Below are 22033 nucleotides of genomic sequence, written 5' to 3'. Positions count from 1 at the left end.
TTTCATGTGTGGACAGCAAGTACAGCTTGCTTTTATAGGTATCTGCACATGTGCATGTGATGGCCTCTGCACCAATTGTTGGCCACCATTTGGCAATTGCATGCAGCCTGCTGTGTGGTACTTGCAGTGCTCACTGTCATAGCAAACAAATGATATAAATTGCTAAGTCAGGTAGGCATAGCCCTTTCAGCTTTCCAATGTGGGGACCATGCTTGTTTGCTGTGGACACCGTTGTGTAAGTCAGAAGGTTGGTATACTTCTTGTATCTGATGCTAGGGGTGTAGCCAGTGATCTGAATGTTGTACTCAGACCTGAATGTTGCCACTTCCAGTACACAGTTGTCAGTGTAGAATTGTACTCACCCCTACAAATGCTAACACAAGATACATGGGAGTATGTAGTTTATTTTCTACTTAAACAATTAGCTGCCATACATACGTAGTTATTGAGATGTTTTCATTTGGCACATGGACTGTTTGTGAACTGTTATACTGTGGATATTAATGTACTCACTTCTGCACAGTTTGTGTTTTTTTTTTTGTTGACATTAGCACAGGATGCTCATGAAAACTGGATAATTCCAGTACTGAGTATGCCTACCTACATCCTTGCTGGACCTTGAACACACAGGTATTTTGTACATTTGGGTGGGGATTGTCCTGCTATGATACTGTGTGGGGGTTGTAAAGTGCTGCCGTAACATTACTTACTGCTAAAATGGCTTGTTCTGTTATCACAGTCATGTAATGCAATTCCACAACAACTGCTGGTAAAGTTACACAGAACAGGTTTTGTGTTGTGGCATTCCTATCTTTCCTTTACATTCATTCATTCTGATGCATGATATATATATTTCAGCAACAACCTGCAGCATATCTACTGTGGCTTAGTGGTACTTTATGCAGTCCAGTGTGTACAAGGTCTGGGGTTCGAGACTGACAGTGGCATTTTATTTTGCTGCTGAGCAGAACAAGGCCGCTCACATGCAGGGTGACTAAGGCACTTTTAAGCAGTTGTAAGCGGGTTTTGCGTGGGTTTGCTTGAAGCTTAGCAATACTTAGCTAAGCACACACAAGCTTACACTCGCGCAAACCCACTAACTACTGCTTAAAAGTGTTTACTCGTGCTAACCCCCGTGCTCATTTCTTTGAAAGAAAAGAAAATGGGGAGATAGGAAAGTGGTGAAAAAGGTGCACAAAGAGGGAAAGATAGTAGGGAAAACAGCTAGGGATGTGCAGGACGGGTGTAGGGAAGGTCCACAGCTGCCCATTTCTTTAACTGCAACAGCTGTGCATATACTAGTAATTTGGAGGGAAATTTGAAACCTTCCACCCCTGAGAGAGGGGTGAAGACAACGAAGTATGTTGTAGTGCCAATTAAATTTCAGTTTATGTGTTCAGCGGACATGTGTGCAAAATGGGCAGTTATGTATGGGGCGTAATTTTTTGTGGGAGCAGAGTGCCCTTTTTTTTTTTTTTTTTTTTACAGGTGAGAGTGGAATGTGGGGTAGGGGAAGTAGGTATATTTGGGGAGGTGGGTTAGGGAGGTAAACAGACAAGACAAATGAGATGCATACAGGGGCAGAATATGACACATGGAGTGGGTGAACACTATTGATGGGGAAGGATGTTTGGAAATCGCAAGCCCATGAGCCCACAGATGGCAACAGTGGAAATGAGATCCCCACCCATGGGCAGTCACCACTGCACCTTCACAGCCCAGAGGGTGGCTGTGCTGGGGGCTGTGTAGGAGGGGCATGCTCACCCATGAGTTACGCCACTCTTGCCTTGAGCTGGCATAGGGGATCAGCGACTGAACGCTCGATCTCCCTATGCCCCACAGCCCAGACCATTTGGAGGGTGGTAGGTGGCCCTCCTCCGGCCATGCTTGCAGGGGGGGTGAGCCCCATCCCCTGCAGCGCTTCCACCCAAAGGTGGCACAGGGTCAATGGAGGAGGAGGTCCTGGGCTGGGCACTGAACCTGCTGGTGCCAGGTGCCATCGCCAGCTGAGGTGGGACAGGTGGGTCCGCTGGGACCGGCCTTCCCATACGTTCTATGTTTAGGAGGATTTAATGACAATATGGGTTGGTAACAGCCAACATCATTCCAAATTAGTTGTAACAGCATGCAGTAATATTCCCATTAACCCAACACACCAGAGTTCCAACAGTTGAACAGCAAGCAAAACACATGCATATATAGAACAATAGTGGACATTCCAACAGCATGCAGGATTGATTGGTGGCAACCGGCCACCAAGATTGTGGTGTTTGAACAGGGCACATGCATCAAAGTAAATGTAGATATTTATAAACCAATTGGACACATGTCCCAACAAATGTTTTGAGATTACACATACCCATTGAGGTGTGGAATTGCATTGTTTATGCACATACAGTAGGGTGTAAAAAAGATACTGCCATTAACAACTTATATGTACTTATAGTTTACACTACATTCCTATTGACTGCAGGTATATATCCCCTGCATGTATTATTACACTAGGCAATGTTAATTAAGTTGTGTAATGGGTTTTGCTAGTTTCTTATATACCTGACCTGTATCTGACATACAAACTGTCCAGGATGCAGATGTTACTGCTACGTATTTATATATTTTATTTATATTTATATATCTACATATCTGGATGTGTGGATGTGTTCAGGTGACATTATCAGTTATATTTTAAAAGCCCCCTACATTTCTAGCAGCACACTGACATTTCTGTGGAACACAATAACAAGCTACTCATGTGCCAGATTAACCTGTACATGCCAGCCATGAAACAACAGTTGAGGACTGTATATATGCTTAACAGCAACTGGCACTCCCTTCATCCACTTTCTATGGGCCTACCCAAGTGTGGGTTGACAGAGCTTAATACAACACTACTATTTCTATACTGCAAGAGTACCTGTATTCAAAGACCTTGGGAAGGGTTACCAGAAAGTACTTCTAAAAGGGATAAGAAGCTTGGACTATTAGGGAATATCAGGATTTTGCTCTGGAAGCTTATTTTAAATAAATTTGTCAATTAAAGCTTTAATGAAACACAAACAGTAGAAAGAAAGAACTTGTAAAGTTTGTGGTTTTGAGGATACTCTGTAGCACTTTTTCTCGACTGTAACAAGACAACAAAACTGGGATAGCAGTAGAGAGATATTTATGGGAGTAATGGACTAACAAAATTAGATATGAGTATGATTTGGTATAGGATATAGAAACATAAACATAGTGTTAATAATTAGACGTTTGGACAGGAAACTATTTACATGTGTATTTTTTATGGAAACAGTATACTGAACTTCCTTATAGTAAAACACAGGATTTTGTAGACATCAAAAAGAATATTAAGTTTTGATTACATGCAAAAGTGTGAGGGGGGTAAAGTGCTGTATTATGTAGATATAAATGGTTTGATCTAATGAGATTTTGTGTGTGTGTGTGTGTGTGTGTGTGTGTGTGTGTCTCTCTCTCTCTCTTGTACATGTGTAAAATATATGTTACTCAGCTTTATTGTTTTTTTAATTGAATAGAATTTAATATATGTGTTTTCAATAAAGACTATTCTTTTCAGAAGGGAGAGCAGGAGATCATCTTCCTTGAGGAAGATAGTATAATGGTTAAGTTTACCTTACAGACAAAGGGTACAGGGTTGATTCTTACCCTTGGGAAACATGGCTAGGCTTATAACAGGCCCTCTGTGGTCACTGGTGTAGTAATCACCTGTGAACCTATGAAGGATGGAAGGGTGTAGCTTCTTTCCTGGAGAAGCTGAAGAAAAGCATCAAGAGATGCAGTAATTGCTGATAGTTATTTATGAAGAAAAAGTAATACTGACTTGTCTAAAACAGTAATGACTGTCCCAGAGGATGGTGGTTTCAACACCTTTACATTAAATCCTATGGTGAGCAAAGAGGACCATGATGACAGGAGTGCTGTTTCCTTAAGTAATGCTGTGGATAAAGATTTGCTGTGGCCAGAGTTCAGTGTTCAACAGGAATTGTTGTGGCAGGAACGTTTTTCAGAAGGGCAGTGGTGATATGGTAATAATGAAGGACAGAATGCAGCCAAGGGGGAGGACGAAGTGCCTGAGTGCTCACAATGTGCATTTAGGGCAACACAATGGTGGCAGGTGAATAGCAGGAGAGAGTTGTGACTGTTTCCAGTTTTAAAGGAGTCTCATAATGAGGAGTAAATAGAAAATGTCCAAAAATATGGACAAGTATAATCTAGGGACTCACTTATACAGCTGTGAGGCTTTAAAGTAGAAGATTATAGTCTGTAATTCATTTAGCGAAAGAGACTTTCTGGGATATAACTTTTTAATCATTTCAGTTATTAGAGTTGTTTATACAAACAAAAGCAAAGCAAAAAAGGACTTATATCCCTGGAATATTTTTTTCAGCATAAAGGAAATAAACAAAAATAGGTCCTTTGCAACTCAGGACAGATACACTATTTGAATAGGAAATAAGGGATTTTCTAAAGGATGTGTTGTTCAGTGGGCTTGTTAAAAGAAAATTAATGGAGACATTTATGGATTGGGGCATGGAAAGTTGGAGTAACTTTACTTGAGAAGAAGATGAGTTGCAAAATGTATTATGTGTTATAATGAATAAAAAGGGTGACTGAAGTATCATGGAAAACACAAACATTTTTTTTTGTGGCAGTGGCATGCATTTAATGAGTGAATGTGGTAAATTAATGTAAACAATCTAGAGAAAAGAGGCATACAGTAAGAAATTACATGTTAATTGCTCAACTGTCATTTTTTGCTTTGTCAGAAGAGGAAATTAGGCAAAAAGAGAAAGAAAAAAGAAAAAATGTTGAAGGAAGTAGGAAGAGATGCTAAGCAAGAAGCAGTAAATGTTTTGTAAGACAATGATGTGATTTCTAACATTTCAAATACAACAGGTTCTAAGGAGGAGCCACATTACCAAATGAACAACAGGCTTATATTAGAAAAGAGGATATTATACTAAATATCACACAAAATATTAAGCTATGCACAAGTTAGCCAAGGATACAGTAATGAGATTGTTGAACGGACTGTCATCATTTGTCATGACAGTACAGATTAAGGAAGGAAAGAAAGGTGAAAGAAATGAATAAAAAGGAAAACTGTACTTTCTCAGATCTGTCACTGAATCTGAATAGTTAAAAAGGATTTATGCCGATTTGCTGTTTTCAAATGAAATTAAGATAGATATTGCATTGCTGCTAGATGTGGTAATCTTGAATAATAATAAAAGAGAATCATTTCATATGTTGTTGGAAGGGGTGTGATCTAGAGTATGGAGGAGGAGGAATGCTCTAGAATAACAGTTTTAGTCAATATACAAGATTTTACGGCACTAAATGTAATGTTAGCTGATCCAGGGAGGGTCATTACATTACACTGTAGGGTCAAGGAAAGGGTAATTACAATATTTTTTATGTAAGTAATGTAGTAGCCTGGGGATTCATTACTCAGTTGTTACTTTGTAGCCTTGTAAAATATAAGGGTTTACCTATATGTCAACAGGTGCTATACAGTCATGGAGCTGCCCAATGAAAAAGCAAAGACTATGACACCACAAATCAAAAGTACACTGCCTTGTATGGCATCAGTGTCACATATCAAGTAGTCACTTTTCAACAAACAGTAAGGAACAAATGGCACTTTGACCACAACAACCATCAGAAGTGGGCTGTCATTTAAAGAGTTTGTCAATAACAAGACAAAATAAAAAACAGTAACCGAGATGGAGGAGACAGAGAATTATCCATCAGGCATTATTCTGACCAAGTGTGAAACTTTGGCATCCAGGAAGGATACACCAATGCTGTAGATTCAAGGGTGTTATTACTACCTAGAGAGGAGAATCAATAACAAAATATAATGGCACTGCAGCCTCAATTCCCCCAGTAGCATGTAGTGGACAGGCCATAAAACAGGCAATGACTGATGAGGAAAATCACATGACACAATCATACTCCCAAGCTAAGTGAAACAGAGAGGGAAAAGTTTATGTCACAGCTACAGGAGGAGGCAGGCAGGTAGAGGGACATGTCTGAAGCCATAATATAACTGTGTACATTAAGAATATCCACTGAAGGGCAGCCACAGCTATTGGAGCATCAGCCCCTGCATCATGTGATACTGAGGTGAATGAGGAAGCTTCAGTCACATGGGTGCTCTCATGTTAAGTAATGTCCTTCTACAGCATTGAGCCTTCACTGTAAAATGTGTGACTCTGAAAGATGGAAAGTCAAACTATGTAATCTTAATAGAGGACAAACTATATCATAGTCTGTGTCACCCCTCTGGGTGACAAATAGAAGACTCCAAAGCACAGCATAGTGTGTCCTGTGTCATCCCTTTGGGTGACAGATGGAAGATTCCAAAGCACAGTATGGTGTGCCACCAGTTACACACAATACATGGCAGTCAGGGTAAGAGGACACCCACAAACATGTACCACTTACATATGTGGTAATGGATATGGTGTGCAGGATGCAGGAGATGTGCAAAGATGTTCTCACCTGTGTGACCTGCATAGTCAAAGTGCACCACCTCCAGCTGAACCCAACATACATCATCCTTGATTTCATGAGGGCACCATGCAATGCTGCACAAAGTGTATACCACATGGCTGGACTGCAAGGATATTATTTCCATCTAAGTCAAATAATCTGGCATTATATGCAGCCAAGGGGGAGGCCGAAGTGCCTGAGTGCTCACAAGGTACATCTAGGGCAACACAATGGTGGCAGGTGAATAGCAAGAGAGAGTTGTGACTGTTTCTAGTTTTAAAGGAGACTCATAATGAGGAGTAAACAGAAAATGTCCAAAAATATGGACAAGTATAATCTAGGGGCTCACTTATACAGCTGTGAGGCTTTAAAGTAGAAGATTGTAGTCCGTAATTCATTTAACGAAAGAGACTTTCTGGGATATAACTTTTTAATCATTTCCGTTATTAGAGTTGTTTATACAAACAAAAGCAAAGCAAAAAAGGACTTATATCCCTGGAATAATTATTTTCAGCATAAAGGAAATAAACAAAAATAGGTCCTTTGCAACTCAGGACAGATACAATATTTGAATAGGGAATAAGGGATTTTCTAAAAGATGTGTTGTTCAGTGGGCTTGTTAAAAGAAAATGAATGGAGACATTTATGGATTGGGGCATGGAAAGTTGGGGTAACTTTACTTGTGAAGAAGATGAGTTGCAAAATGTACTATGTGTTATAATGAATAAAAAGGGTGACTGAAGTATCATGGAAAACACAAACATTTTTTTTGTGGCAGTGGCATGCATTTAATGAGTGAATGTTTTAGCACTTGAATTTGCTTATTTGTGATTGGCACTTGCTCAGAACATGTTGTAAGCACTAAATAAGCTGCTAATTACTACAGTACTCAACCTTCCTCATTACCTAGAGGAAAACAGTTTTGGTACTTACTTTCTTTACTTGCTTAGAGAAAAACAGATCTTGTACTCACTTTTCTCACTTATGTAGAGGAAAATAGTTTTTTATTCAGGCTTGTCCAAGGGTCAGCTCCCAGTGTTCTCTTCTGTCTATCTGATGAATCTGGGCTTCTTGGGGTAATGTAGAAATTGGCTCATGTACACAGATAACCCTCTCCTCCTACCACCCAACACTACAGCATGTGAGAGACGTGCTTATCTAGCCAAACTAAGGTAAAGCTCTCTCCAACCAAGGCTGAATTTGACAGTCAAGAGGAAACGGTAAACACTTGCACCACACCACACTCATCACATAGTCTCACTAAATCTACACCACCAAAATCCACACAGAAACACAAAAACATTCATGGAGGCTCTCAATAATAATCTGCTCAAGCAACAGAGACCTCCAAAGCAAAAATGCAAGCAACCTCCACCCCCCCCCCCAACACAACCCAAATAACATATAGCCTGCAGACTCAGTGTGCCACTCAACCACAGCCAATAAGGCAAAACAATGTACCCAACACACTAGTCATAGGTGACTCTGTAGTCAGGCACACTGATGTCCCACTCACCAGGCTAAACAAGGAGAAGGTTACTGTCAGCTGCCTGCCAGGTGCCAGGATCTGCCACATAACCCACACACTCAGGTCACTCCACAACAAGTACAAATATGACTCTGTCATTGTCCATGTTGGTGTGAATGACCTGAGATGTACCTCCCTGGACTACATGAAAAGAGACATGGAAGAGCTCTCCGATCTTGTAATCCAGAAAAGTATGACCCTAGCCCTGAGTAGCATTCTGCCATCACCCAGAATGATACTGCAGTACAAGGACAACATTATTGACTTCAACAATTGGCTAAGCTTCTGGTGTCATTCTAAAGGGATCCAGTATTTCTCTGCCTGGGATGACATGGTCGACAGACCACGATGCTTTGCCAGAGATGGCCTGCACCTGTCACCCCTGGGATTCTGGATACTGGCTAAGGTTATTGCCGCCCCTATAGTGCCTTTTTTAGGCAAGGTTCAAATGACAAATTCACCACTGCAACAGGAACAGGCAAGCAAAAACTGATGGTGATGCTACTCAATGCTAGAAGTCTAAATCTCAAAATGCACTCACTCGAGGCACTCATTAAAATGGAGAACATCAATATCTGTGCAGTGACTGAGACATGGTTCAAGGCTCCAGAGAGCACCCCTGCACTACCAGGTTATAACTCTTACCACACTTTTCGGCCATGTAACCTGAACTGGAACATCAAAGGCGATGGTGTGTCCATATTCATTAAGGATATCCACATCTCCAGGCTAGTTGCTCAGCATAATGCATCCGAGGTTATCCAAGTGCAACTAAATCTGGGCAAAACTGCAATCCAAATTGTAGCTTTCTACAGATTCCCCCACCATGCCCCAGGATTGCCACTCCTCTTTTCTTGATGTACTGGAAAATATTAGGGTTCAACCAAACACCCTAATAATATGCGATTTCAACTATCCCACCATTAACTGGGAAAACTACTCATGTACCAACTCCTTCGCTTAATGCTTTCTGGAATTCATAAACTCCAATGCCCTGGATCAACTTATTCACACCCCCACCAGGGGCAACAATATCCTAGATCTAGTCATTACCAACATGAGTGACCGGTGTTTCACACCTGAAGTCAACGCCTCATTGGTCCGATCCGACCATAAGTGAATCACCCTAGATATTCACTTTATACCCCCCCCCCCCATTAAGGAAACCACGGTAAAAAATTTCTCCAAAGCCAACTTCATGCTTCTTAAGACAGAAGTGGTGAACTTCATGACACCCATGCAGATAGACAATACAGTTACGACTACTGAATCTTGCACAATTGCACTTTATAAGCACTTACACAAGTGCATGGATCGTGCTATCCCAAACAGAACCAAGACGCTATCCTCCAAAAAAAGAAAGCCAATTTGGTGGTCCCCTGCCATAAACAAACTGTACAACAGAAGGAAGAAACTGTTGCAAAAGAGAGTAAAATCCCATGAGTAGAGTAGCTCCCTGGTCAGCCTCAGTAAGAAGCTGTGATCCCTGATAAAATCCTCCAAAGCTAGTTACGAAAACAAAATTGCCACTAATTCTAAAGACAACCACAAAACATTCTATAGCTATGTCAAGAATCTCAATGGCAACACTCAGATCTGCTCTGAGTTACAGCACAATGGCACTAAATATACAGACCCAACTGATATTGCCAACATCCTGGCAGATAGGTTCAGTGCTAACTTTGCCCCCCTCTCACCCTGTAAAGGCCCCATCTCTATACCGGAAGAATGCAAAGTTCCTGTAATCACGGCTGCACAGGTAAAAACCAGACTCACCAAAGCCAAGAACACAGCATCCATGGGACCAGACAACATCCCAGGCTACGTTCTACATGAACTACAGAACAAACTGGCACCCCACCTAAGTACCATGTTCAATCATAGCCTCACCTCAGGCTTTGTGCTAGCTGAATGGCGGATAGCGATGGTTATCCCACTCCACAAGGGGGGAGCCACCACAGACCCTAGGAACTACCACCCCATTAGCCTGATGAGCCTGGTCTGCAAGCCTATGGAATGTATCATCATGGAACTTATAAACAATGACACTGGTAAGCTCCAAACTCTGGACCCCACCCAGTTCGGGTTTGTAAAAGGCAGATCATGTCTCCTACAACTGATAGACTTCTTTGAAGCAGTCACCAAAGCCGTAGACCAGGGTAAGGTGGTTCACACAGCCTATCTTGATCTTGCCAAGGCTTTCAACACCATTCCCCTCTCTGGAATTATAGATAAACCCACTAAACTAGGTATAAATCCCTATGTCACAAGATGGGTTGCCAAATGGCTTACTGACAGAACCCACATTGTGAAAGTAGCAGACTCCAAATCCATCTTCAGACCAGTGACAAACGGAGTACCACAGGGTTCAGTCCTGGGTCCTCTAATGTTTGGTATCTACTTCTCTGAATTACAGGTTAATACAGAAGGTCTTTGGCTAATGAAGTTCGCAGATGAATGTGAAACTAGGAGTCATAATCAAAACTCCTAATGATGTGGACATCCTACAAAAGGGCCTCACTGAAACAGATGCCTGGTGTCAAAGCCATGGAATCAAGCTCAATGCCAAAAAGTGCATTGTCATTACCTTTGGTAAAAACTCTGTACCCATGAACTACAACATAGGTGGTAGTATACTTAACACCGAAAGTGTGATAAGAGACCTTGGGACACAGGTGGATAGTAGTCTCTCCTTTGATAATAACATCGCCACAGTAGTCAGGAAATCCTTCTACGTGGCACACCTCATCACAAAAGGTTTCTCATCCAGAAAAAAAAGAGGTCATTGTTCCCCTCTACTCATCACTCATTAGACCCACTATAGAGTACAACGCCCCTTTTGGTATGTACCTCACAAGACATCTACAACAGCTGGAAAGGCCACAGAAATACCACACAAAGAGGATTACTGACCTCAAACAGATGCTCTATGCAGACCGACTCAAAAAACTCCAGCTTTACTCCATCGCATATCGCTTACTCAGAGGTGATCACTGCCTAACATACAAAGCTATGTCAAACCCAGAGCTGTTGGACATGCTCCACTTAAAGAAATCCCAATCCCTCCGAGTACATGCTCTAAGGACCTAAACCTTGTCACCACAATAAACAGAACATGCTGGAGGGATAGATTCCTGTCCCAAAGACTTCCCATACTCCAGAATAAACTACCTATCTATATCAAACAAAGCTCCTCATTAGCACTCTTCAAGAAAAATCTTGATGATTGGATGGGAAATAGGAAATTCATCCCAGGGATCACTTCTGTGGCTCTGCTTGACAGTGGCACAAGAAAATAATTTTCTTGGGTGGCAAAAGCCAGGGTGCCTTTTTGGCTGTGCTTGTATAGGCTCTAGGGCCAATAGCCTAGTACCTACCTATGAACCTATGAACCTATGATGAATATATGAAAGCTGGGAATCTGATAGTGACATCCATTTCTAGAATCTCTAAGATCACAAATCTGTTGATGATCCACCTACAATTAAAGTATTAGGTGGCTCCATGGATTTTCATCCTGGGGGCTTCTTCGGTAACGTAAAATATGTTTTAAAACACTCTTGGCACTTTCTGCAAGCTATTTTTGCACTGTGTTTGATCCTGATGTGTTTATGGTCACCACTGATGTCAAAGACTTATTCTGGTAATACAACATGACATCGGAATGGAGTGGTTCTACAAAGCTTTGACATGTGGTACAAATCTGAGTAAAAATGATGATAGAATCATTTCTGAATGTATGGGTTTTGTATTAAATGATTTTGTACATTTTAAGAATTAATATTTTTAATGGGGGGTGGTAATGGGGGCTGCCACAGTGCCAATTTTTGTCAGCATTATACGTTGGTGGTGGTACCCCTACTTTGTATTTGGCTCTAAGATTTGGAATTACATTTCACAGTATCCGAGATTCTTGGATGACATTTTTACTTTATGGAGTGGGATGTTGAATGAATATCTTTGTTATATCAACCAAACTGCAAACTTTCTAAGTTTTGTCAGTGAGATGAATAAGGACAAGCTCAACTTTTTGGATGTGCTGTTGTACAAAAATTATGGTGTGGGTTCCCTTGAATTCTCGGTTTACTGTAAGCCAATATATTCAAACAGTTGGCTTTATTTTAACAGCTCTCATCCCCTGTGGCAGTAGAAAAACATTGTGAAAGGGGAACTGGCAGGATTGTCCAGGTTTGTCTCTGAAGAGCACAGATTTCTGGAAGAATGTGAATTTTTAAAAACAATGTTTTTAGAGAGGGGGTACACACAAGCTCTGTTTAATAGTTGCTACAAAGAGATGATGAGTGTTAGGCTTACAAAATATCCATGTTTGATTGGAAATTCATATAACTTACCCAGTCACAGGAAAGATGAAAAATATTTTTCTAGAACCATGGTGTTGGAATACAATACTAGAAACATGAATGTTAAGTAGATTTTTACAAGGGATTGCTCCTTTGTGTTTGGTACCTATGGCTTAATTGGTAAACTTGGCAATGTGAAATGGAAAATATTTAAAATTCTTGTTTGAGGTTAACAAAAACATTAAGGAGATTGCCAATAGGATGATGTACAGATGTGGATCCTGCAACCAGTATAAGTTCATTTTAGACATGGAACATATTTATGTGGCAAGATATCCATATAGTATCACTCCCAATAGTTGTTTTGGCTGTAATACCAAGGGGGTAGTATATTGGGTGCAGTGATCTGCTTGCCCTTATTTTTTTCCATGGGTAAGACTGAGCAAATTTTGAAAAAAAAAGTTATTGACAACTATATGCTGTAAGAAAGTGTGATTTGACCTACACCTTGTGCAAGCACTCTAAGGATTGTGTGCAATATAAAACATTGTATTTTTTGTTTTGGAAAGGGTACTCTCAGATTTAACAGGGGGAATTGGCATGCCAGGCTTGAGACCAGGGAGCTACCTCAGCAGATTGGACTTAATTTCTCTAATCCCTCAGGCATAAATGATAAGATTTCAATAAGCAGCCTGTCAACACTTAAAAAGGCCAAATTATTATTTTTTTTAACATTGTCTTGCACAAAACATGTATTTTTGATGTGCAGATAATTTGACATGTTTTAAATCAATTGTTTAAAATGTTGCTATAATGTATTTAGTATTCTTTGGTTTGAAAGGAAATATTTGTGCATTCATGTAATTAACTTTGTGGCCACAAGGTAGCAGTGGACAAGCTTATAAAAGAGGAAATGGTGCTTGAATGTTTGATCTGATGATGTTTTTATGTTTGAAACAAAAATACTCATTAAACCAGTGTTATCATGGCTTTACCTCCCTTGGCTGGTGATATTTTATGCCCATCAAAACTATACAGCATTTGTCAAGGCCATTAAGCACTGCTACTAGGAAGATTCCACGATGGCAGCTGACTAGGAAACACTGACTCCTGTGTGCTCTTACTACCACCAGCTAATCTACTAAAATCACCTGCTGCTGCTACATCAAAAATTGAAAAAAAGGATTTTTCAAAACAAAGCTAACCAAGCTCTACTTACTCTTCAAAATATTTCTGGAACTAAGTGACTGAAAGTTTGATTTATCTCTTCTGCCAGCAGTGGTGTAGTGACACATACATCCACATGTTCTCAGGCCGGACAGCATTGCAAGGATTCTACAAAAACACAAGCAAATAAACAAACAACAAAAATCTGATCAGGATGGAACAAATGGAAGCACAATCCTCGAAGACTAGACTGTCATTAATTATATCTCCAGAAAAAGAAACATCTACTAAAAGACAAAAAACAACTAAAACACAACTGGATGCTCCCAAACAGTCCCAGAAAAATAAAGCTGTACATCCCTTCATAATGGAGGAACTCAAGGCAGCATTAACTCCACTTCATTCTGGAATCCAAACATTTTCCTCAAAACTGACCTTATTTGGTAACAATCTGGAACAAATTATTTCAAGACTGGACCAGAACGAAGCAAAAACAATGAGCAATGAAATTAAAATACAGGAACTTCAAAAAACATTTCTACCAATGAAACTTTTATAAAAGACGTAGCAAAAAATAATAGACCTGGAAGCTAGGGAAAGACGTAACAATGTACTGATCAGAGGCATACCTGAGAAGTTTGAACAACCACAACTCCTCAGCATTGCAGAGGAAATATTTGAACTCTTTATGGACAACAAAGATCTTTCACAAACATTCACAATTGAGAGAATACACAGGGCTTTGAGAAAATCACAAGTCCCGGATACACCTAGACAAATCTATATAAGATTATTAAATGCCTCACATGCCCAATCAATTTTGCAAGCTGCAAAGAAAAAGAAGTTCATTACTTGAAGAGGATCAAAAATTACAATTGCTCAGGACTTGCCACTTCCTATAAAACAAACCAGACAAACCCTCTCACCTTTCTGCAAGTTTCTGATAAATAAAAACATAAAATTCCAGATGAAATATCCAGCTACTCTCTCCTTTCAGCACAAAACTGCTACATACTCTGTCAAAAACCCTCAAGAAGCGAAATCTACGTTTCACAAAACATTTGGTGAAGTTCCATCAATCTCCAGCTAAGTACAAGACAAGAAAGCTTATTTACTCTTTTGTCCAAACATCAAACTAAATAAACAAATAGATCTTAACAAAAAGTATTGATCTTACATGCCTTCAAGCCTCTAGATGCTGACCTGCCCTCGAATGGATGAAAAGCGGGCACAGAATCACCTCCTCGACTCGTAGATCGTGTGAAATCTTCCCTTGATTTTTGCTCTTCCCTTTTTCTTGCTTACAATCACATCTCCATCTCAATGTTTGAATGGTAGGCCAAAAATCGTTCATCATGTCAATCTAACGACCTCTGACCTGCTAGTGCAACTTTCTAATCTCACCTACAGGAACTCCCTGGATTAACTGTGGTATCAGTTCAAAATGCGCTGAGTGCGCATCATCACTAAAGTACATATCCGCCCCTCTGTTTAAATCCTCATCGCTAAAAGGAAGGAAAATGAAGGTCAAGCTGTCTGAAAATGTAGGAAAATGACAACTGCATCTATGAAGCTGTCTCAGACCATCTGTGGTGAGGTATGTAGCACCGCACATGCAGTTCAGAACCAAGGATGCTGTTCGAGGTTTTTGGCTCATTTTTGTAACTGTAAGGTTGACTGGTTTTGTGTCCAGATGTCTTTTTTGTTGTGATCATATCTGCTTATGCCAGGTGGCACATTTACACGACAGCTTGATGTGAAGTCTGAATGTTGGTGGTCTACACCTAAGGCATGCATTTTATTGTTAGGGAACTGGAACAATTCATGTATGTGTATATATATGTATATACATATATGTGTGCCTATGTGTATATTTATGTGTTCATCTCTGTTCAGGGCAATGGAGGTAACACAGATGAAACAACACTCTGGGGTTTGATTGCTGAGAGGTCAGTGATGAGGCAATCCATCTTGGCAAAGCAATTATTTGAGAATGTGCTAGGTGTATACTGTTGTTTATCTTATATTGTGTCATAAATCTATAATACAAACCTAGCTATTCCTTAGCTGTTATGCATATGTTACCTGTGCCACTTTTTGTTGAGATTGGTATAGATATGTGTTCTACAGTTGACATCAGATTTGGTAGGGTGTGGATGTTAGAAAAAGGCATGGAGCTCCTGGATGTCAAACACATTATTTATATTTGTTATGAAAAGTTTAAATGGGATCACATAATCATTGCTTAAGTCTTTAAATGTGGAACATGTGCTGCATTACTGTGGGGCAAAGCTATGCAAGCATACCAAAAAGCAATGATGGGACTGTCCTTTTGTAGAAGGGTAGGAATCTTAAGTTAATTTGACAGTGGTAAAGTAATTCTTACCTTCATACTACTACCAATAAGGAATAATATATAAACCCCATGAAAGGCATCCACGAGGCATGGCGGTCATTACAACTAAGACAGCTTAGCCCCCGGGGGTAAAATGCTTTGCCCCAAAGGGACAATACTATGTTAGTTTAGTTGATATGACTATTTATACTGTTATAATTCTGTTTAAAAAATTTTCAACTATAGGTACAATGTGTTTTGCGTTAACTCTTTTGTCCGAGCCAATTACATGTGTTGGCTTACATCACAAGCTAATTAGTTAATTAACTAATGTTAATTTAGAGCAAGAAGGTTTAGTGTGTGTAGTAAGTTGGACTTTGGAATGTTGGAAATTTTTTGTAAAATAGTTAGTTATGTAAATAGTATATTTTCATCTCTTTCAGATAGTGGTAGAATGTGGTTAAGTACGTGGGGGGATCTGAAAGGGGAGGCTGTCACTATACCTTACTATTGCTTTATACTTATCTCAACCAAAAACATAAACTTATCTGCTGTCACTTCACTTATCCCTATATAATCTAATCACCCGTCTATACTTAAATTCATCTAACTCTAGCAATAACGACCAGACTCTACCAACCCAATAAACAAATTCCTAATGTTATCAGTAGATTCATGGAATATTAATGGTTTACAAAATAAAATAAAAAAAAGAACTTAGTACTACACCTAATCCAAAAATCTACCTTTGAAATTACTCTTATTCAAGAAATGCATTTGACAAAGGAACAATGGGTGAATGACACTAAAAAGAAATGGATAAAACAAACAATAGCTGCAGGGAACTGCACGGTCTCCAAGGGGGTAGCAATAATTGTCAAAAACTCTTTTCAGAGGCTCAGTAATATCCACTGGCTGGGATCCACTAGGCAGATGGTGCTACCTAACATGTTCTACCCCATCATATAACAAAGACATGCTTATTTTAAATGTCTATGGGCCTTGCTTATATCAATCCTCTTTCCTATATGAAATATATTCACTTATTGAAAAATTCCACAGCCATCTAATGATTCTCGGTGGTGACTGGAACATGACCACCAGACTGGAGCTGGACAGAACTTGTAAAACCAACAAACAACCCTTGGGTATTACTAACACTCTAAGTGATATAATAGATAATTTTAATTTATTTGATCCTTTTGAACTTTTCAGAAAAGACCCCTCTATTAGTAATTATACATTATTCTCAGCATATTACAAATCCTGGTCCAGGATAGACTTTTTTTTAATCTCAACACTCTTTTCATCTTATGAAATAATATATAGCAGTGGCCCTAGAACTATTTCTGATCATGCCAAAATTAACCTTAATGTAAATATCTACAAACCTAACCCCGAGAACCCCATACCTACAAATTGGTCCTTTAACCCTAACCTCTTGAACAACAAGACCCTTCATCAAGAAACCCAAGAATTCCTGTCACAGACAACAAGCTCTTTTGAAAAGTCAAATATTTCCCTAGACATTCAATGGGCAGATGCTAAAGCCACTCTTAGAGGTATCCTTATCCAGAAAGCTTCTCTAATTAAAAAACAACTTAAATCGCGTACCTCAGCACTAGAAACAGAACTAAGAAGACTAGAGTCAGAGCTGCAAACTAAGTTCTCTGCAGATATTGAAAAACAGATGTTCACCCTACAAAACCAACTGCATGAATTACACCTAAATCAATACTCTCTTATGGAGTCTAGACTTATTCATAGATACGCTGAATGGGCTCAAACCCCCTCTAAGATTCTGGCAAGCATAATAAATATCAAACCCCCACCTACTAAAATAAAACAAATTAACCATAAGGGTAAATCCTTCTTCACAGATAAAAAAATCATACACGTATTTCAAGAAGTGTATGAGGAAATCTATGGACCCCTAACACTTGACTTAGAAAGCCCTAATGATCTTTTTCTAGATGAATTACAATTTCCAACAATAAGTGATACCCCTAAGACATTATTAAAGGCACCTATAACCATGAATGAAATATTTTTAGCTATTAACAAACTGAAACCAGGTAAAGCCCCAGGCCCAGACGGCTATGTGTCAGAATTCTATAAGTCCTTCAAGCAACTTCTAGCCCCCATCCTACACAAAGTTTATAACCATATAATCCAATTTGGCATTTATGACTTATATATTAATAATTCCCAGACTATTTTTATACAAAAATCAAATGACATTAACTTCAATCCAAATGACTACCATCCAATTGCTTTAATTAACCTTGACATAAAGATTCTATAATCTATTCTGACATGTAGACTAAAAAATATATTATCGCATACAAGTCTCCCATATATGCATTTTCTGTTGATGCCCAAAAAGCTTTTGATAGGGTAAATTTAAAATTTCTTTTTAAAATCATGAAACGCTTCTCCATCCCTGCTGAATTCATCAAAATGGTAGCAACCCTTTATAATAAGGCCTCTACTACACTAAACATAAACAAAAAATCTTAATCCAATTCAAATAATAAATGGTGCAAGGCAGGGTTGTCCACTATCACCTTACTTATTTAATCTCTATCTTGAAGTACTCTTGCTAAAACTAAGTCAAAAAACATTCCACCATTCAGTCTGCATATATAAAATACCAGTAAAATATACTGCCTTCACAGATGACTTAAATATCTACTTGGAACTCCCCTCAACTGATTTAGAAAAAATCCTAGGCTCTATTGACAAGTTTTCACAAATCCCAAACTATGTCATCAATTCTAACAAATCAATATTTTTTCCTCTAAACCCTCTTGGTCACAAAGAATTTTTCATACCAGAAACAAAGATCAAAGTTAATTATTCATTTAAATATTTGGGCATAAACTTTACCCACCCCCAACAGGAACTAATTAATAACAATCTGTTTAAACATGGTCTAAAGTCATGGAAGATCTTACAAGATGGAAAAATCTAAGCCTTACCCTCCTCTCAAAAGCAGCTATTATAAAAATAAATATCCTGCCCAAAATTATTTTCCATGTCTTTGCCCTTAATCAAAACATTCCAAATACTTTCTTCTCGAAAATGAATACTACATTGGGGACATTTATTTGGTACACTAAAAATGTCAGCATTAGCTACACTAAACTAACATTTCCCAAAGAAAAAGGAGGCCTGGCGCTTCCTGATTTTCTAACATATTACCATATAATAAATGCCAGCCGTATTATTCATATAACCAACTGCCATCCTTCAAATAAAGTGTGGAACCCCTTATGGATAAAAATCTACAATTCACACTTAAATGCATCCAATATCAATCCTAGAGCAACCATCTTCCTAAACTATAAAACTCTCAAAGAATATAAAATTCACCCTATATTAATAAAAAATATCATTGGGTTTCAAAAGCTGACAACATCTCTTGGCTTGAAAAATTCCTTAACGATGGCTCAACCAATCCACTTAAATCCCAACTTCAAATTGAGAAACAACATGTTAAATCTGGACATCTACCCTCTTATCGAGAACTGTACAGTATGGGACTTCTATAAAATTAAAGACCTACCATTTGAAGCCATTATAACTTCATTGGCAGTCAATAAAAAATACTATATAATTATTAAACAAATACTATACCTAATATCTCTGGTTACAGATAAGATTGAAGTCGCCCCTTCAGAATTTCAGCTCTATCAGCAACTAATAACCCAAATTCTATTAAGGACTAAAATGCTTTCTAATGTCTATAAATTAATAATAAAAATAAAACACCAAGACAATATTCTATTCTCTAAATACTGGGATAGCCAAAACAAGGAATTAACACCTGGCCAAAAACTAGAAGCAATTGACATAACAATAAAATTAACCCCTTTCAAAAAGTTGATATATACTCAGTTCATGATAAACAATAATGCCTATCATACGCCATTATTCCTGAGTAAATTGAACCCATATACTTTGCCTTTTGCCCAACCTGCCCCAATTCAGTAGCAGATACAATCCACATATTTTGGTCCTGTACAAATGTGTACAAACTGTGGTGCTCCCTAAGAGCACAACTTGAGAAAATGGGATATATGAAGTCAACCCTATCCTGGGAAATGGCGATTTTGAATATATTTCCTAGTCCCTATATGTATGAGATTAAACATATCACTGTGACACTATGTGCGCTACTCAAAACCTATATTACACTAAACTAGTTAGACAGATCCAAAACATCTTGGAAGGAATTTAAGTCTATGGCGATCAAATATGTTTTGGCAAGTAAACTAAAGATAACAAGCAAAAAGAAAATAAACTATTTCCAAAAATATTGGAATAACCTTACTTAAATAATATCGTTCCTAGTTCTAACCTTCCTATTTCTTCTTCCTCTTTTGGTCGTGTCTTTACTTTCTTCTCACCTAATATCTCCATTTCCTTTGGTGTGTTAATCCTGGTTCAGATACTTTTCATTTTAAGTCCTCATCTCCACTCTAACCCATGAAAGATCATAACAAAAGCCCTATTACCACACTCTTTAACCCTAGTGTCAGTAGAAATAACCAATTTCTCTAAACTAACACCTCCTTACTTAGTGACAACCGAGTGTATATAATGTATATAGTTAAAACAAATAGATTTTAGGTATATGGATACATATCCTCACATATGAGTACTAAATATGTGAAATTGCAAATATTTCCTTTCACTATCCTATGTTAAACTATAAAACACTTGCATAGTGAAGATGAATTATATCTCTGGTAATTGTTAGCTGATAGTATATGATATCAAATAAGTATTACTAATTGTATCCACTTTTTTCTTTGTGATCTTATTTGTTTTGTGCATCCTAAAATTGTATTTGTATTTGTATATTGTAAAAATGCAATAAAAATCAGATTGCAAAAAAAAAAGCACTGCTACTAGAATATCATATGTCATGTGGCAATCATACCTTTCAATCTCTTAGAGCAAAAAATCTGGACAAAGCCTAAAATGATGGTGGGACAAACAGGGACAGATTTTAAATATTGCTCTTACAAACTTGGAAAATTGAGAGAATAATAGGTTTTGCATTAACATAAAGGATGTGGAGTCTTAAACTCAAATGTTTGTCATTATTTAATGACTTCAATCCTCAGCTATTTGCCAGGAAGGTACAGATTTTAGGAGGAACACACCAAATACATGAAGCAAAAATCTGAACATTGTGCGGAAATCTGTACAGTTGAAAGGTATGCATGGCATGTTTAATGTATCATATGTCTTGTGGCATATGTCATTGGCCATTTGTCTTGTGGCAAGTGCCAGGCCCATTAAGGCTCAAGGTGTGTGTGCTCTGAAGTAGATCCTCATGGCATTATTTTTCAGGTTTGCATCATGTCTCAGGGGTCTGTAAAAATTCTGTAATAATAGTTCCCAGATAATTCCTTGAGGGGTGGACATGTTTGAAGTTTGTTGATAAAATAGCAATACAGAATATACTTAAGCACTCATTTTTCCTTAAGCATGTTTTAATTTAGGATATGTTTTGCAAATATGTACAGATTTTGTACCTCAGAACAATGTATCACAATGGCCTTGTGAATAGAAAAAAATGTCTGATGGTCTTTTTTACCCATTTGAATTATTCATTAGATTCCACGATCCGTGTGCAGTGAAAGTTGCTTCCCAGGTTACAGAAAAGCTACAAAACAGGGACAGCCAGCCTGCTGCTCTGATTGCGTCCTCTGTTCCCTAGGAGAGATGACAAATCAAACAGGTAAGTAAACACTTTTGTCTGTATTAAATGTTGTGTAAGAATCCTCTCTTGGAGAGAGGCTCATTTATTTTAAATACAAACAAACTGAACAAAGGCACCTTTGCCATCTCTTCAGGCAACCTTACCTCTGTAGATTTCCTGAGTGAATTCTCTGTATTGTCCCTACTGCCATCATTAACCCTTCCACCTCTAGTCCCAAAACAAGAAATCCACCATACAGACCACCATTTTACTTCAAATCTATACAAACCAGAATGGGTAGTGGACATTATTAGAAAGTTATTAAGGAAGATAAAAATGTCTTCAGAAGCTGAAGCTAGTGACTGGGAAGTGGAGTTTAAAAATAGGATAGAAATAAAGAAAAAGAGATATGGTTAAGAAGTAACAAGAATTATTTTGAGGGGGTGACAAAGGTTAAAGTATTCCAG

The 22033-nt window shown here is 38.5% G+C and overlaps 1 protein-coding gene across 1 annotated transcript in view; it reads left to right on the top strand.

Annotated features, from left to right (window-relative positions):
- Positions 1 to 22033, top strand: part of LOC122806087 (extracellular calcium-sensing receptor-like) — a gene marked incomplete at its 5' end in the record, with an annotated part of 600856 nt that overhangs the window by 419583 nt on the left and 159240 nt on the right. Inside the window, one exon of the mRNA XM_044076325.1 lies at positions 21482 to 21605. Coding sequence (XP_043932260.1) covers positions 21482 to 21605 — 124 coding nt within the window. The remainder of the gene's footprint in view (positions 1 to 21481; positions 21606 to 22033) is intronic.

The sequence above is a fragment of the Protopterus annectens genome, chromosome 7.part0 (genome assembly GCF_019279795.1).
Source record: "Protopterus annectens isolate FY-2018-M chromosome 7.part0, PAN1.0, whole genome shotgun sequence".
NCBI classification, from domain to species: domain Eukaryota; kingdom Metazoa; phylum Chordata; order Ceratodontiformes; family Protopteridae; genus Protopterus; species Protopterus annectens.
Note: the sequence above shows the minus strand (reverse complement) of the source record. Positions and strands in the feature narration are given on the sequence as shown.